Source organism: Egretta garzetta, unplaced genomic scaffold (assembly GCF_000687185.1).
Source record: "Egretta garzetta isolate BGI_Z169 unplaced genomic scaffold, ASM68718v1 scaffold133, whole genome shotgun sequence".
In the NCBI taxonomy this organism is placed as follows: domain Eukaryota; kingdom Metazoa; phylum Chordata; class Aves; order Pelecaniformes; family Ardeidae; genus Egretta; species Egretta garzetta.
Window position 1 is genome coordinate 5590263 of NW_009259111.1, and position 17476 is coordinate 5607738.

General features: G+C 37.9%; 1 protein-coding gene across 1 annotated transcript in view; it reads right to left on the bottom strand.

Annotated features, from left to right (window-relative positions):
- KCNQ1 (potassium voltage-gated channel subfamily Q member 1) overlaps positions 1–17476 on the bottom strand; it is a 320255-nt gene that overhangs the window by 250674 nt on the left and 52105 nt on the right. The window contains exons 7-12 of the mRNA XM_035891041.1: positions 11316–11426; positions 8758–8853; positions 6339–6461; positions 5194–5335; positions 3864–3890; positions 1454–1519 (exon numbers count right to left, since the gene is read on the bottom strand). Coding sequence (XP_035746934.1) covers positions 1454–1519; positions 3864–3890; positions 5194–5335; positions 6339–6461; positions 8758–8853; positions 11316–11426 — 565 coding nt within the window. The remainder of the gene's footprint in view (positions 1–1453; positions 1520–3863; positions 3891–5193; positions 5336–6338; positions 6462–8757; positions 8854–11315; positions 11427–17476) is intronic.

The following is a 17476-nucleotide window of genomic DNA, read 5'->3' on the forward strand; positions in this document are numbered from 1 at the left end:
GCCCAGGGGAAATTTTGTCTGAACACTCACTAAACCGTGCTGACGAGAACCACAATACACACAGTACACACGTGGATTTGCAGAAACAGCTGTTCCTGGGTCAGTCACAGTTACTGCTTTTCAGTTTCATGGGAGGGGAGAGAAGGAGTGGCACAATGAAAAAGGAACAAGAAGGTTCTACTTCAGCCTGTTTGAAAGTGCTGTTATCTGAGAACACAGAGATGAAGAGCTGCTTAACATGAGGCAAACACGGTATCTCCCTCCTTCTTTTTATTTTAAAATTTTCTAAGTTGATCATAACCAAGATCAGACTGTTCTGCTGACCAGTGCAGCCCTCTGCTCTTTATGCTCTCAATCTTAAATGTTGCTCCTTCCAACATGAAGGAGGAACCAACACTACCATGAAACCTGCTTACACAGCAAGGAGGGACCAAGAAAAGAGTATGGCATTAATGAGAGCTTCCCTGACACAAAGTGCCTCAGAACAAGGCTCGAGCAGAGCACCAGGGAGCATATGTCACCACAGCATTTTTTATTTATGAAAATAAATTCTTAGCCATTTGCCTTTGGAGGCGTCTTTCTCACCAAGCAGTGTTAAAAAAAAGTATGTTAAAAAAAGACATTAGATTTCTAAATAAGTGGGCTAAAGGAAAAAAAAAGGAAGCTTTAGAAACTCATTTTCAATGGCTAATAATGAGTGAAAAGAAACAGGAAACAGGTGTAGCAAGGGATATTTACTATAATTCAGGGGTCCCCAAGCTTAATTTTCTCTATTTTTGATGGGTAGCAGCAACAACTATTCTAACAGGCATGACTAGCCAACTGCTAATGCTGAGCCAAGCACTACTTTGAAATGGCAGAAAATACACTCCCCACAACATGAGAATCCCTGCTTTAAAACAGAAATTCTGAACTTTCTTGGAACAGTAAAGGTCAGTCTGGACGGGGCTCTAAGCACCTTTCCCTAGTTGAAGATGCCACTGCTCATGGCAGGGGGGTTGGACTAGATGACCTTTAAACACAATAACAAGAAATTATGGATGGGTTTTCTACATTACCGACACAACAATTTTATATACAACATGACATGTATGCAGATGCTTTTCTCGTAGTGGAGTATATGGCTAGCAAGACACAAAATATTTTATACTTCCTCTTTTGCAAGCACAGACAAAAATTTAAAACACTTTAAAAGCATTTTTCTTGGAAAATCTGAGTTTTAATTAATGCATTTAGAAAATACCTCTGTTCTGCAGAAAATTTCTTTTATTTAAACATTTGCAATTTACAACCTGAACAACTTTCCAAACTCAAAATTCTACTGACATGCCTATGCTTTCTTTAAACAACAGCGCTATAGTTTCTGTACTACAGCAAGCAACTCCAGACAGAGCATTGCAAAGATTTAGTAATTAACAAAGGTGATGGAGCAATGAAATATTATGAGCTTTACCTGGAGAGGAAGGAGCGCTGGAAGACTGCTGGTCTGCGGAAAAGGATGGCCAGGAGCGCTGACAATCTGAGTCAGAGTAAAGATGCACATAAAATAAAGAGAGATGGGGAGGTGTGGGGAAGGCAGGGAGGAAGCTCCAGACAGGCAGCTGAGGAGATGTAGACATCCCTAAAATATAGTCTGTTGTACCTGACATCTTTAACAACAAAATAAAAAATACTGTGGAAAAGAGTTTGTATGAAACTCTTCTAGTGTGCATTACATGTTAGCAGAATATTAAATCACCACTAGGGGAGGCATCATTGTCTCTTCAAACCCATTCTTCATGACAGTGTCACCTGCTGCAGGATATTCCTCCCTACATGCCAGTCCCATTTCGAGGAAAGTAATCTATGTTTGCCCCTTCCTTCCTGACTTTAGGGTTTCCTCAAGTGTTTCCCTTTCCCAAGTGTACAACCTCATAGGGGTTGGCCCCTTCTTGCTCTGGTTCATACCGCTCATGGTGTAGCTAGCACTGCCACCCATGCCTGAAGCTGCCTGACACATCCCATATGAAGCATTTGAAGCTGCCCACTTAAACCACTGAAGCCAAGTGCCTGCCTCAGCTGAATTTCTTGGGGAAAAGTTTCAATGAAGCAAGAGGAGCCTATGATGAGAAAGAGACTTGGCAAAACATAACTTTTATGCTACGTTTAGATGTTTTGAATAGTGTTATCCTTTCAATAACTATTTCATTAAGAAATGCCTGTGGAGTCACACACTGGGACAGAGTGGTATTTTTCAGAAGCATTACCTTACTTTTACTCAGAGAAAAAACTCTTAATATACACATGTACTGGAGTTAAAAAAATCTGAAAAAAGCCTCATTTTGCAAGTGTTCTGTCAGTGCGAGGCACACCCCAGCCACAGCTCTTGGGTCTTTGCTGAACTGATTGTGCCAGGAGAAAAGAGGAGGGGAGAAAAGGAGGTGGAAATCTGTGGCTGCACAAGGACTCTGGCAGGGAAGCCAGACCGGGGCTCCAGGAGTGTGAAGACTTGTATATAAGCAGACAGCCCAAAAACAGAACCAAAATTTACTGAATATGAGAAAGCAGTACATGGATATGTGACTAGGGGCTTTCTGAGGACCAAATTAAAGCTAAACGAGCATCCTTTATTCTTGTACTTCCTAATTTCTTGTTTCTGAGCTTTTAACTTAGCAGCTTCAGTTTTCTGTGTACGTAATCTTTATCCACAGTAAATACAAATACACTCTCTCCTCTATTTCTTTGAGTCACTGAGAACAGTGTTAGGTAACCTCTCAGGTCCACCGAGCTCACACTGCCTGGCTGGGTAATAGAAACTGAACCTACGATGGCTGGCAAAGCTCCTCTGATATTTCCCCAAGATGAAGGAATTTCTTGTTCATGTAAAACAGGGGACTTTGCGGCTCTTGCTGCTCTCCTGAGCTTGTCCCACCATGCTCACCCCCCAACACAGATGCACTGCTTGGAACACAGGAGAAAAGTGGAACCCAGAAAATGGGCAAATCGAGCACTGGTCAGGGGGAGTCAAGGAGATTCAGTTTGTTTTCTGCTATTTTACCACATTAGTTCACCTGTGTTCCACTTGGGTTCAGAGGAGAAACTGAACCTTGTATTTTCAGGCAATTTAATCCAAGCCTGAGCATCCTTGCACTCGACCACTGAAAAGAAACCTCTATTGTCTTTAATGGAGGCAGAGCAGACAACTTACAGGTGGCTCACAGCACTCTCACTAAATCACAGAGGTTTTTTGCCCAGACCTAGCTCTAATCCTATAGTCTTTGGGGAACACTCAATTGTTAAGAAAGTGCCTAAGCAAGCACATTAGAAACATCACAGGACTACATGGCTGCTTAAGTGATCACAGAATCCAGACAAACACTAAAATCAATTATTTAATTTATGGGCCCCCATCTGTTCACAAATATCTACAGAACATTTTTACAGGAACAGATGCATGCAATTTAGAATGCACAATATTGGAAGTCAAAACTGGAAATTTTTATTCCATCCCAACCTATTTGTATAGAAATTAGTTCTCAGCTATATGCTCAGATAACTTAACTACTGGATGAATTGTACCTTATTTATGCATAGATTATCTTTTCCTAGTGGTTATATATACATGAACAGTTTTTCTGAATTATAAAAAACCAGAAATCATCTACTTATTTGAATGAGTGTTCACTTTTCTCTTTGTAATGAATCTGTGGGTGCAATTGTAATTACAAGTGTGAGAATGTACTTTTTTTTTTTCTGTCTAGATCTCCTTGGCTGCAAAAGATTTCTTAGAAACTGTATGGCACTAGACACACATGAAAACCACCGCAAACATTACATTGTCATAAGCTGGCATGCCATAGATAGAATTATTTTCCTCAACTTACCAAGCAATTTTAACATTCCTGTTTGTCCTGTATACTTGTAACAGTTTAGAGAGAGCAGAACACAGATAAAAAAAGAAAAAAAGATAAGTGTCAGAAGAAATTAGATAAAATCCTTTTATTGAAAGCTATAGAGGTGATTTTTGAAGTGGCAGTAGTAGGCTGCCTGCAAATCATATTGTCCTTTAATCAACTTAGAAACTTAGTGAGAAAAGGTGGGACTTCACAAATCTAAGCATTCATACCATTCACTCATTGGATTGTTCTGAAGAAAGGTATCTGTACTCAAAGCCTGAGACACAGACTGAACTTGGTACTTGTCCACCTTTTAACAGCTATGTCATTTCTACCACCAGATGTAATTCGCAATCGTTCCTTAACAGAGGCCAAGAAAGAGGGGAAAAGCATGGATGTCACAGAACAAGACAAGACAGAAGCATAGCAAAAAAGTCCATGGAAGGTGAGACTTTCTGCTTGAATTAAAATATGTCTGGTGCCAGCCCACACTGCTACCTTATTTTAAAGGTTGTTAAATTTAATCAGGTTAGCCAAATTTTTGAGGAGAAAAAACATAAGTACTTAAGGTATCTATAATCAATAAAACACACTTTAAAATTAAACCTCATTCTTGCTGCCAAAATTTGAGCAATACACATTAAAAACTTCTAGTAAAAGTACATTTGTAAAAAAGCTACATTGTAAATTCAGAATTATTTTGGAAGTTTGTTACGGCTAAAGCAACTATAACTAAGCTATTAATTCTAAGGCGACTATCGAAGGCCTTTATGCTTTTTCCTCATACTGTACCATTTTGTACAGTGACAGTTAATACAGACAGATCCACATTTATCTTAAGTACTTCTGCTTTCAAAATTTGATTCACAGCCTACTCCACCGAGCAGATGGTAGGAGCACATGATGGTTTCATGTAGCAGACTATGGTCAGTGCAGCCAAGACCTGTCAATCCTTTTTGGTTGAGGTACAAGCACAATAGTAACACATCATGGGTAAATTTCACATGGAAAAGCTAACAGCTAATCCCTGTAGTTTCAATCAGTGGCAGAATTGGGGAATGTATGCACCAGCCTCAGAGACAGTAGCTCTTCTGGCAGGCAGAAATGACAAGTTTGTCTGCAGTGGAGCATGGTCATTAAAGGAATCTCATCCAGACAAGCCAGCAACCAGCGTCAGAAAGCAAAGTATTATTGCTTTAGAATGAGAAGAGCTTGTTCTGTCCTCACCCTCTCTCCTACAGATATTAAAGAGGATCTGTGTGTAAAACAGTAATAGAAGCTGTTACAGTTACTGGCATTTTATAATGGAATTTCTTACCAGAATTTTCATATGCTTCAAAACTGAAATCAGGTTTCCTGTCCTCTGTCACGTGGTCATAAGTAATGTGTGGAATAGTTAACATCCTATCTGGAGAAGAAGGCCCATTGTCCTTGTCTAACTTAAATTTCTTCTTTTTAACCTAAAAATACACATACATTAAATTACTCAAAGCAAGCCACATTTACTTTTCTCTTCAGTAATGTCTTCAATAATAATGTAGTCCCCAATGAACTATAATTACTCAAAAGAGTGCCTGACCAATTAAGTTTACATGATGCTACACTGTGCATTTCTCTGTAAGATTGCCCCCAACCTGCCAAAACTGGCTAATCACTAGAATTCTGCACACTGTCATTAGCAAATCCCTTGCTTGCAGTAAAAAAAAATCTGCTAGCTCTGCTGAAGTTTATATAAATCAGACTATTCTAGAATATCTTTCCTGTTTTATGGATGCAATAAATCATACCTTCCGCTAAAAGCAAATGGATCTATTGCTACTGATCTCAGATGAACCTGGGATACTAGGGAAGATTTTTGCACAACATCCTCTCCCAGCTTGAGACTACTGTACTCTCTTAGAATAGAGAGGATGAAGCACTACATAATTGGAAGATTCTGACAAAGGGGGTTTTTTGCTGTTTTTCAAACAAAAAATCTTAACTTATGGAAACAGTTGATATAAAAATACTATCGTATGCAGGCACAAGACATCTTCACCATAAAATCTTAGAAAGCCACAAAATCAATAGCTGAGAGAAGCAGCAATTTTGGGGAGTTTTTGTTTTGTTTTAAAAAAACAATTAAAAGTTACTGGTTTGGAAATAGTAATTTTCTTTTTTTCCTTTGCTTATAGTTTTCCAAACAATCGGTAACAGTAAGTTACCGGCTGATGTGCCTGAGTTAGGTCATTATTGTTCTTTTCCAAACGCAGAGTTCCATTAAAAAAGTCAAGTTTGGGAACTGAAGCAAATTAAGTTATAGTTTAAAACATTTGTATACTGCAAATACCAAAACTGAAATGAAAATAAAACTTTAAACCCAAGTAATAATCTGCAAAGCAAGCGCAACAAATAGCCTCTAGAGAGTTAACAAATTCAATCTAATTTTAAAATGCTATAACAGGAAAAGTGAGTTACTGGTACCATCACTGATTTCTTCGGTTTTGGACTGGGTGACAGCAAATGATAATTTCTGGAAGGTTTCCGAATGTATATTTTCCATGTAGAAGAGTCTGGGTTTTCTGCTGCATAGCATCGCCAAGCAGTCTAGAACAAATGTTTTAAGCAACATAACAATTAATGCAATTGGACTTGTAGCTGTCTGTACTACAAAGTAACTTCCAAGTAGCATGTTAGTCATTCTTTATTTAATAGTATTCTTGAATTTCCCTACTGGTAACATAAACTCGACATGGTTTAGAATCCTTATTTAGTAAATAGAGACCACATAGTTTGAACTGGGCAAACCAGAAAGGAAGATTGGTCTTTTCAAGTGCAGCTTTTGTTTGCATTAGCAAGAAACAAATAATAAGAGAAAATTCTAGACTGGACTCAAAAGATTGGGGTTGAATTTCTTACTTTGCCTCAGTCTCCCTCTCTGATCTTTTTGCCTGTTGTATCCTGTGTTACAGGCTCCTACTCAGAAAACAAAAATCGTTCTTCCCTGCCTCATGAGAGTATGATCAGAAAAAAAGCAATTGTGGTGTTGTCAGTAGGGCTATATTCATAGGAAGAAATAAGACTGAGAGCATGAGGGAACAGCACCAATGGTTAATCAAGAGCCAAAACCCAAAATGAATCCTCCCTCATGCCAACCACCAATGATTAAAGTACTATGTTCTAAGACAAAACGGAAGAAAGGCAGGGCTAGGAAACAAGACCAACCAGAGACAAAACACTACCGTATTCTCTCTTAAATGAGTAAATATATTATCAGAGTTGATTAATAATTAGTTGCCAAACTAAAAAGGCAGATCCTCACTTACACACTACATGAAAAAAGGACATGCATATACATACACAAAATCTAAAGTGGGAAAGGCCAGAAAACATTAGATGAAAGAAACAAAGCAAGGCAGAACGAAAGAGGAAAACAGAGAGCAGTTGGAAAGTAAAGGATCAGACAATCACCATACAATTCCCACCACGTTTAATAGGATACTGGAAGAAACAACTGGCCTCTAGAAGAAAACAAGAAGGAATACAGGGAAAAAGTATCACTCTTTTCAGCTGTTGTCTTGTACTTATTTCATAAACTACTTGGTTTAAGAATAGTCTTTTTGTAAGTTATTTGTAGAGCACTTACTAAATTGCACCTTTAGAAGTCCAAGTCGATTAGTAAATCATGATTACCACTATTAAGAACAGGTAGTCAGTGACTCGTCTATCTTCCACTCCTCTTTAACATTTCAAATGGAGCCAAATACAACATTCTGGGCATGCAGTCCCAGACTTCCCAATAATTTGAGATTGATTTCCCAAAAGAATCAGGGGGAACACTAAAAAACCATTCTTTGCAAACCCATACCTTCTTCTGACCAAGGAATCCAAATGAAACACACTGAGTCTGAAGATTGTTGGCTAATCTCTGGCTATAACCAGAGCCCTAAATTTAAACCTTTTTCACATTAACTCTGGGACTGTTTAGTTTCAAGCATAAACTTTACAGTTAGCTACTGTTTCCATAAAGAGCCTGACCTGGAAATCCACATTCACTCATGAAGCTAGAGAAATAAGTCATACGAGAACACAAAAATGATATGGCTTAGGTGTACATCTAAATTTCTTTTAAATTTGATCCCTGTGCTTATAAAGCTACATGCAGATACTGAGTGACAGATAGAGAGTGAGGGAGGAAAAGCTGGAAAAAAACTAGAATGGAACAATATTAATACTTCTCCGGGGTGAAATGCTGGCTCCACTAAAGTAAAGGATAAAATCTCATTGACCTTACAGACACTGAACTGCAACTATATTTTTAACAGAGGAGATCAAAATTTTTCTGCCTGAATGTTATCCTGCATGAAAAGACTGATTTTGAAGAATTCCAGTGGTTGCCAGCCACCTGTCCTGGAGCTGAAAAGTTCAGACAACGTTTTCCTATTTAACATGCGTGACTTAATTCTCCTAAATCTGAGATTTTTAAGAATTTATTTGTCCCAAAGAAAATGAAGCATATCTGACATTGGCCTTTACAAGCAACAGTGTATTATTTAAAAGTACAATTTTACATGAAGCCTCCTCTCTGTTTTTCACTACTGCGAGCATAGTATTTCATAACATTTTCCCCAGATAAATTGTTCAGTAACTACAGGAGAGCCTTCAGTTTTGATTTTAACCAGCTGAATTAAACAGTTTGCACTGATTTGGGAGTGAACTTTTCTGCTCATTAATTTACATTAAAGGTAGAATTTCCAAAACCGCTTAAAAGACGTGCATCTGTAACTCCCACACTATTTTTAATGGGAGTCAGGCATGGAAATACTGCCAACAGTTTTGGAAAAAAAACCCAAAACTATAAATGGAAAGAAATTATAGTATGCAAAATGCAGGATCTCAGTACCTGTATGAGAGAGGCAGCAGCTGGAATCTGACGGTTGAAATGCTTCTGTCTTTGTTTCTGTTGTACCTTTAGGGCAAAGCCCGAACCAAGAATTCCCTATGGGAGGAAAGAAAACACAGATCTAATTTTTTTTTTGAAGTGGGAAAAACACACACACAAGCTTGCCAAATTATGTTGTATTAATAAACTTCTATTCAGCATCATAAAACCCAACTAATTATTTAGAGGAAATGACTTAATACTGTTAAGCTTTTAGACTCTGTTAGTATTACTTGTTGAAACAAACTATGAATGCTATCATGCCCTGATCCAAAGCCTATTTAAGTCAGCCGGACTCAAACACTAAAAAGCGAGTAGAAATGATATTTCATACCCTCTAAAAGCCTCATAAATGCTTGTGCAGGGGAACGACAGAATAGGGAGAAATATGAACCTGATGTGCTTAACTTCATTTTTATGAGAAATAAAGCTTTGGCATGGCACAACTCAGGTCACAAGAAAGACTCTAGTACAGTAACTTCTATTTCCATATGTTAACCCATGCTGGGAAAAGAGGACAAAGAGGAAAAGGAATATTACAAATTGGTCAGAACTTCAATGAGTTCAACACAAGGCCATCTAATCCACTCTCAGGACAAGGGACGTGGACTAATGGCACTGGATGGTGTACAACCCAAAATGGCCTCTGAATGTATTATAACTATTAAGTCCAAAAGTAAATATAACTAAGAGTCATTTATTTAGTCATTTGCATAGCTATAGATATATTTAACAGATTTTAGTAACGCAGATAAAAGTGAGATCTGCTATAGATCAGCTTACATGACTACAACTACTCAACGAAAGCATAATTCATTTTCTACATATGGTAGTTAAGGTGTCAGAGCAGCCAGTGATCTTGGCTCAACCTCTAAGAACTGTATTAATCATCAAGTGTTTTGAATGGAACAGGAAAGGCCCTTCCTATTATGTTCATTTAGTAAAGATCAAAGAGTTAATGATGCTCAAACATCACTTATTTAGGAAACGAAGGATCGCTGCTAGATCCAGAACCCACACCGGCTGTGTTTAGACACAACAATTACTTTTGACTGTGATCTCAGCCACCATTATTTGAAACAGCAACAAGGCAGCGTGCAATAGTTACTATCCAGCAACGATTTACTGCCAGAGCTTCAAACCCTGGATTTCCCCCTTGGGCCATCTCACACGAACAACTTAATTCAGTAATAAAATCACACTGATAAAGGGCTGTTTGTTGTTTTACTTCTACAGACGATTACGAAAATCTGACAGGTAAACATAAAAGCATTGCTGTGAAGGTGGGTCTGCTACACAATTAATTCATAAAACATCTTTGCTGGCATTCAAGTCTGAGGAAAAACCAAAAACCTCTTCAGTCAAAATAGTACTTTTTGGCATTTTTCTTACAGATCATTTCATTTATCAGATCTCTCTTCTAAACAAGGAATAAATTTGAAAGATATTAGAACGAAGAGAGGGGAAAGAATATGCTTTAAAGGCAAACTAATGCTGGAGAATCTAAAAATCTACACTTACCCTCCTCTGCAAAAGGTTGTATAACTTTAAGTATGTGACAAACTTAAAAAAGCCACTGGAGTTTTAATAGTTACTATTTTATGTTGTTACAAATTTTTGTGACAGTATTGGCATAAAAGTATTCTTCTCAACCATCTTGTACTTATCCCCACCTCTTCCCTGCTGCTAACATCTGCTAACACAACTGTTTGTGTCACTGAGCTGAAAAACTTGCTGAAAAACAAACATTTTAACAGCATAGTTCAGAAGTATTGCTACATTTCTGAAAAAAATACCCGTAACTACCTTTGGCACTGAACATTTCGGGTTTTCAAACCACAGTCCAGGTTTCGCTGATTTTGAACTTACCCTTGGTACTCAAGCACCTTGTTTCTTATTAGAGAGTACTTGGGAGCCTGTTTTCAGTGTAAATCAAGTGCCAGAACACCTTTAAAAGCTCAGCCCTGGGTCACTTTTGAAAATGGGACTTTGGCCATGGACAGATGCTAATTTGGCAAAGAGCTGCATCAGTGTCCCTGCCTGCTTATTGTTGTCTTTCTGCCAGTGACACCTTTTTGGCAGCTTTGCTAGAAGAAGGATGTGTATGAAAACTCTACAGTACACCGTGGACCTAATCTGTTGAGTAAACTATGAGTGAAGGCCTTAAAAAGCCAAAACATCACTAAGTCACCGAGTCCAGGAGTAATTAGCATGAGAAATAATTTCCTTTACACTTCTGAGATAGGCAGAAAAAGAATTTTGAATTAAACATCTCTTTCTCAAATACATACCAAATCTAGTGTTGCATACAATAAACACTGCATATTTATTTTTTGTGCTACTTATAAAAGCTCTTTTGCTTCTACAAGCCACGTATATTTTGACTACAATATAAACGTTTAATACAAAGCTTTCATAGTATCAAGTTAAATGAAAGGTTGAAGAATCAATAACAAAAGTTCCCTCTGATGATTAATGAGTGAACAACAAATTGCCAGCAGAAGCACAAGATAACCTACCGCAGGTAGTGCAAAAAATGAAATTGCGAATACTGAAAAACAAGATGCAATGGTCTTTCCTATCCAGGTCTGAGGCACTTTGTCCCCATAGCCAATAGTTGTAACGGTCACCTGTAAAGAGAAATACATAGAGCATTACAGCAAGCGTTAATGTGGCAGTTTGGGGTGGTTGTTTTTTCTTTTTTATTTATTTTAAAGAAACATCAGTTGCATTCCTAACTCTCCCAATGACAGTCTGTGTGACATTAATGAAGGTAACTCTCCTCTCCAGGTTTGCTTCCCCATCTATAATAGATGGAAAAAGGTATGGGAAATTGAATTACAATAAAATAGATGTTTAAAATCTTATAAAGTAAAACCATTAATTTAAGCCTTCATGGCTAGGCAAGTTTACAGCATATGAGGTTACTGGGATATGGGTTGCCTGCCCACGTCATACACTTTCCTTAGGGGGAGGCTGCCAAAAGTTCCAAATTGCTGATTTTCTTTATGGGCAGATGTTTGCTGCAAGAATTACAGGGCTGTTGCATAGCAAGAGCATATATATACTGTAACCAGGGACTACGACTGGGGTCAGACATGAAGTATTCTAGAGAATAATATTGGTATAAATAGCAAGAGAAGCTGAAAAATTTCCATGTAGTAAAGATCTTGAAAACATAGCCTAACAAATCAGTAACTCATATAATACATTGAGAGCAAGAACAGATAATTTAATGCACGCATTCAGGAAACATCTGTTGAGTCTGGGTTTCAAAACACTGAAGTAAAGATTACCACCACAGTGATGTAGCATAACAAGGCTTAATAAGTAATTATTTGCATGAGCTCAAGGAAAGAATGGATTTGTTTGAAGCAGAAGGATACGCTTGGCATCTGAGAGCAATTTAAATTCACCTATGTCATAAGCTATTTCTCAATTTGGAAATTAGAGAGATTTTTATCTGTGACTTTGAAGAAAACAAACCAAATCAGAGCACGGGAAACCACATGAAGCTCCCAAGCAGTTGAAGCATGCCTCAGTTGCTGGCTATTCACATTTTCTTCTGACAGTGTGGGCTTCAGCTGCCCAGGACACAGAGGACATCCACAGGCCATCCCCATCTTGTCCTGCAGTTGCTCCTAGCCCACCTCTCCGCTGCAATGCATATGACCCAGTGACTGCAGAAATGCAGGCAATGACCAGGGCACCATCTCCAGGGGAGGAAAGAAGGGACGGGCAGATTTATAGAGGCAAGATGTTTGTTAAGGGGGTGAAGGGATGGAGAACCTGGGTTTGGGGAAATAAAAGGCCTTGACAAGTGCTTCAGGAAAAGTGTGGCTGTCAGCCACTTTAATAATTGTCCATTCCTACTAAAAAAAGAGACACCAGAGGGAAATCCTGTGGGTGTAAGTTCTGACCTGAGCTGTACCTCAGAAACACACGAAGCCAGCCATCCACGCTCAAACTGCCCACCTTCTAAGCAACATCATACGTGTCTGTCAAACACATGACAAAGGCACAGCTCTAGGTGCTTGAGACGGCTATGTTAAAAGTTTATTGTTAGTTGCTGATATGCAAAACATTCAAGTATAGCATTTAATTTTAATACAAGTTTTTTAAATGTGGCTATTTCCAAAACTGTATCATATCCTACAAAAGTATTTTAAGAATTATTAAGGTAAGTTAAATACCCAAGTAATTTTGCCTGTATTCCTGAAATTGTTGAAATACCACCTTAATTCAGGGCCTGGTGAGGAACTGAAGGGATGACATTATCTTCTCACCTACGTAAGAGGGCCAGTTTAAAAAAAAAAAAAAATCCTAAACTCTTATTACAATTTCCTGTTCAAAAAATACGGTATAAAAAGGGAAATACAGTTATGGGAAAAGTAATGGCCTCCAATACCTTCTTACATGAAAGATTATGAGAGAAGATAGTGGTTTATGCCTCAGTTTCTGAAAAGAGTTACAAAGCCTTGTCATCAAAAAGTCTATCAACTATTCTGTGTTACAACCTTAACATCATGTTGAAATACTCACATTAACTAGAAATGTGAAAAGAAACAGATACTTCTGAGCTAAATGAAGTATAACTGAAGAAAAATTCATATACAACTAAAAAGTATTTATGTCCCCTTTCCCACCTCACCCCCACCCCACCTCCATCCCTTCTGAATTGGTCTATATGAAGCATCAGTGACACAAGAAAAGTATTTTCGGTGCTCTTTGTTTAGGATTTTTAAAAAAAACAAAACAAAACATTTTCGAAATTGAGTTGCAAATCAAAGCGTGTGTTTAAGTTAATGTTTTTCTCTGCCCTGCCCCCGTAATTACAATCCATCTACAAATGCATTGTATTCCAAAATTACATTTTCTTTTTTCCCCAAGATATAAGCTGTTGAAACCTTACATGCCAAGTTTCTGCCCTAAATGAATTTTTACAGCCAGATTATAACCCCCTAAAGAGTACAATACTAATTTTACAGTTGTAAAAAAGGATCTTATAATGGAAATACTGACTCAAATTCTACTCTAGCATAGTAAATATGTTGGCATAATGAAATTAAATTGATACAAGAGCTCACACATTAAATTTTCTTTGAAAAGCAGCATGTAAAACTAATTGTTTTAATTAGGAACAAAATCATATTCATCCATTGACTATTTCAGAACTTTGATCTGATGTATATCACCACAGGCTTTGGTATTAAGACTAATCTTGTTCCTATTAAATATGCATCCATAGTCTGAAGGAAGAAATATAAAGCAAAAATCCACACAGCAAGAGGAAATAGTAATGTTCATCAGCACCGAATAGGGAAGGGATTTTATTCAAGGCTATCAGGCTAGAGTGAGCACAGCAAACTAATCAGGTGAGTAACAATGCTCTGCTGATTAAATCCTTGCTGCGTGCCTTGCAAAAATTTGGATAGTTAACCAGCTACAAAATACCAGGTGGCATGATTCAGAGGTATTAAAAAGGCAGACATCACAGGACTGAGGGAGGAAACACAAGCTAAAAGATAAAAAAGACAATCATTAAAGCAAATAAGGGCAAGTCACCTTATAGAAAATACCTTAACTGCTTTGTTTCTAAATTTGCAGCACTGCAACTTCAAAATCAATTGCATAAGGTATTGTTTTGCATACCAAATACCACGCAGAATTTTCTGACCCACTCGCAATACCCATCTTGACTATATCAAGTAATACAAGAACAACATCCAGCAATGTATCAGAAACATCGACTGGCTCCCTGACTTCTTTGCAATTAAGTATAGCAAATTGCAAAATGGTTTGAATGCTCTCCTGTACGCCTAAGTGTAATGAACACATTAGAAGCCCTTCTACTGCTTGACATCTTATTCAGTCTACTGTATTCATGCAAGCTGCATATAAAGTAGAATCTTTCCAAGTTGCTGAAATCCATGTAGCACAAGCGCAAACAGATTAGACACTCACACTTTTATTTTACTGTGAAGTACGCAACCTGTGTAAACCTAAAAAAAAACCCCTAGTGATCTTTCGATATTTTGAATTCTTTTCCAAATGACAATATTATTCTTCCTTGTGCGTATGAGGATGTTAACAATAAGAACCAATGCACACAACAGTCATCCCACTTTCTGCTCGCAATCACCTCTATGAACAAACACTGCAGCACTCTAAGAAGATTCAGGTTACATCCTTCAGATGAACAAGTTAAGAGACTATGTTCTGCAGGACACAAAAGTTTTAAAAACTTGGAATTAAAATTGTAATCCAAAACTGAAGAAAAGACTTCCTGGTCACTACTATTATAAACATTTTAAAGGGATGTTTGGATTATTTTTCCTCTTAAAATTTCGAAGTAGTTTTCATACAGTTATCATTGCAGGCTCACATCATCATTCTTGATGCAGCTGAAGTACACAACTGACACACCACCACATCTGAAGGTCACTGAAACACTTCTAATAAGATGTGAAATGAAATGGAACTACACATCCAACTGCAAGCATAACAAACAGAATATATTAACTTCAGTGCCATGTCTCTCAAGCAACAGATCCTCAGTGCTGCCTAGCCATTGCTCTCGGATCTTAGTTTAATACCTCCTCGAGGTGACACTTTCAGCCATCAATCAGTTCTGACCAAATTACTGCCCACTCTAAACCTCTTAATCAAATGGTGGCCCAAACTAAAAATCTCCACTTGTGAGATCTCAGAGATAAAACCAGAAGAGTTAAAAAAAACAACTCATGAAAATTAAGTTGGAGCAATTTGCCAAGTCTGTTCTGTGCAATGAAAAAAGGGACTACAGCAGCTTTAACCAAGACAGTACAAATACAAGGGTCAACGGGATGTTCTGGTTACTATTCCTAGTTTCTGGCTAGTTCAAGTCAGTCACATCATGTCATCTCATTCATGATCTCTTGAAAATGCAACTCCATCAGAAAATGAACTGGCTTTCCCCTCACTATTCCTGTTGGGATGTTATTCCAGAACTTCATGCTTTTCATGGTACCAGATATTCTTGTAGGCTCCTGCCTTAATTTCTGAAAGACAGGTTTCCAGTCTTGTCTTTCTGTTCCACCATTTCACAGTCTCAAGTTTATCCCCCTCCCCTCTTCTGTTGCCTCACTCCTGCATTACCCACACCTGCAACACAGCATGCTCCAAAGGCTGCTGAATCCCATTCTCAGTGGGTTTAGCCTCGCAAATAAAAGCGGGTTTCACTTGCTCTTGTAAAATAGTCTATTCATCCCCTGGATCATCCTGGCAGTAGTTTAAGGATGACAAGATACAGGACATAAACTTGCATAAAAATAGGGAGAATTGTTCATTATTAGTGAAGGTATAGGCAAAGTGTTGGGATTCATCTGAGCTTCCCCCCCACCCCCGCCAAGCACCCCTACCAAAATACAAAGGTAACTAAATCAGGAAAAAATAGTCCATCAAGAAGACTTTAAACCTCCCAGGAAGATCGTTATTTGATCATCATTATGATCATTTTTACTTGGAGTGAACAGGCAATTTTAGATCTGAACTCAGCAGTAAATGTATACATGGAGACAAGCAATAAAACTGATAGTTAATGCATCGTCAGTTGTTTAGATTTTACAGTACGGCGATACCCACTTTCTTTGGGAGGCTGCAGTACGCCGGCCCTTCTCTGCTCACCGATCAGACAAAGGGGAGAAGGCAGGAAGTCTGCTGACCATCAGTTACACTGCTGGCAAAGTCAGCAGCCAGCTCTGCTTATTGGACTTGATCTCACCAGTGTTGAGCTCAAGCACATATAGGTCTTAACCTATAGTAGAGGAGTTTCTCCTATCTAGACTTCGCTCAACAGACCACTTCGGTACAAAAAAAAGGTCAGAAAAAGCAGATAGTTGAAGTAGTACCCTCTATATCTCAGTGTGATATTGAAGAAAATGCTGGGGAAACTTGTCAACATATATAGATAGTCTGACTAAAATTTCTGAAATGTTTGTGGAAATTCTGCAGCTATTTATTTCCCATTCAGTATTATATTATACCCCACAAAATATAATAATTATACAGAAAAGAAACAGCATTACGTAGGTACAACAAGAGAAAAAAAGAATGCACAAGCATATACAAGGTAGCCAAATATCTTAGGAGGGAAGTTTTAAAACATCTTCCTATGAGGATAATTCTAGCCATGTGACAGAGGAAAATTAGAGCGAAGTTAGTTTTAGCCTCCTACAGACCCATCTCAACAGGAGCACAATTTGTGCCAATTATTGACATTTAAATGAAAGATAAATTCCTTAATTATAATTATTTTTTCTAGATCATGACATAGAAAATTATCTATATTTTCAAATACTTATGTTTCATCAAATGGAAAACAAGTGTTGAAAATTTCTGGATTCTTATAGGTTTGGGTTTTTTTCCTAGCTCTTTGATATCTTTTGATAGAGGTTTAAAGGTGTTCTCTAGATGTAAGATCTGTACTTTGCAAGTAAGAATTTTAAAAGGTTTCTCCACATCTACCCCACAAATCTTCATTAAATGAGAACAAAACAGAATGTAGTTGGAACTGCTCATGGAGGTAAAGCTCAGAGATGAGAAGGCAAGACGCAAAGATTGCATGCAAGAAGCATTTAAAAATACTAAGCCTTACATCTTCCAACTCCCACTCCAAAAATTCCTACAACTACCAACTCCC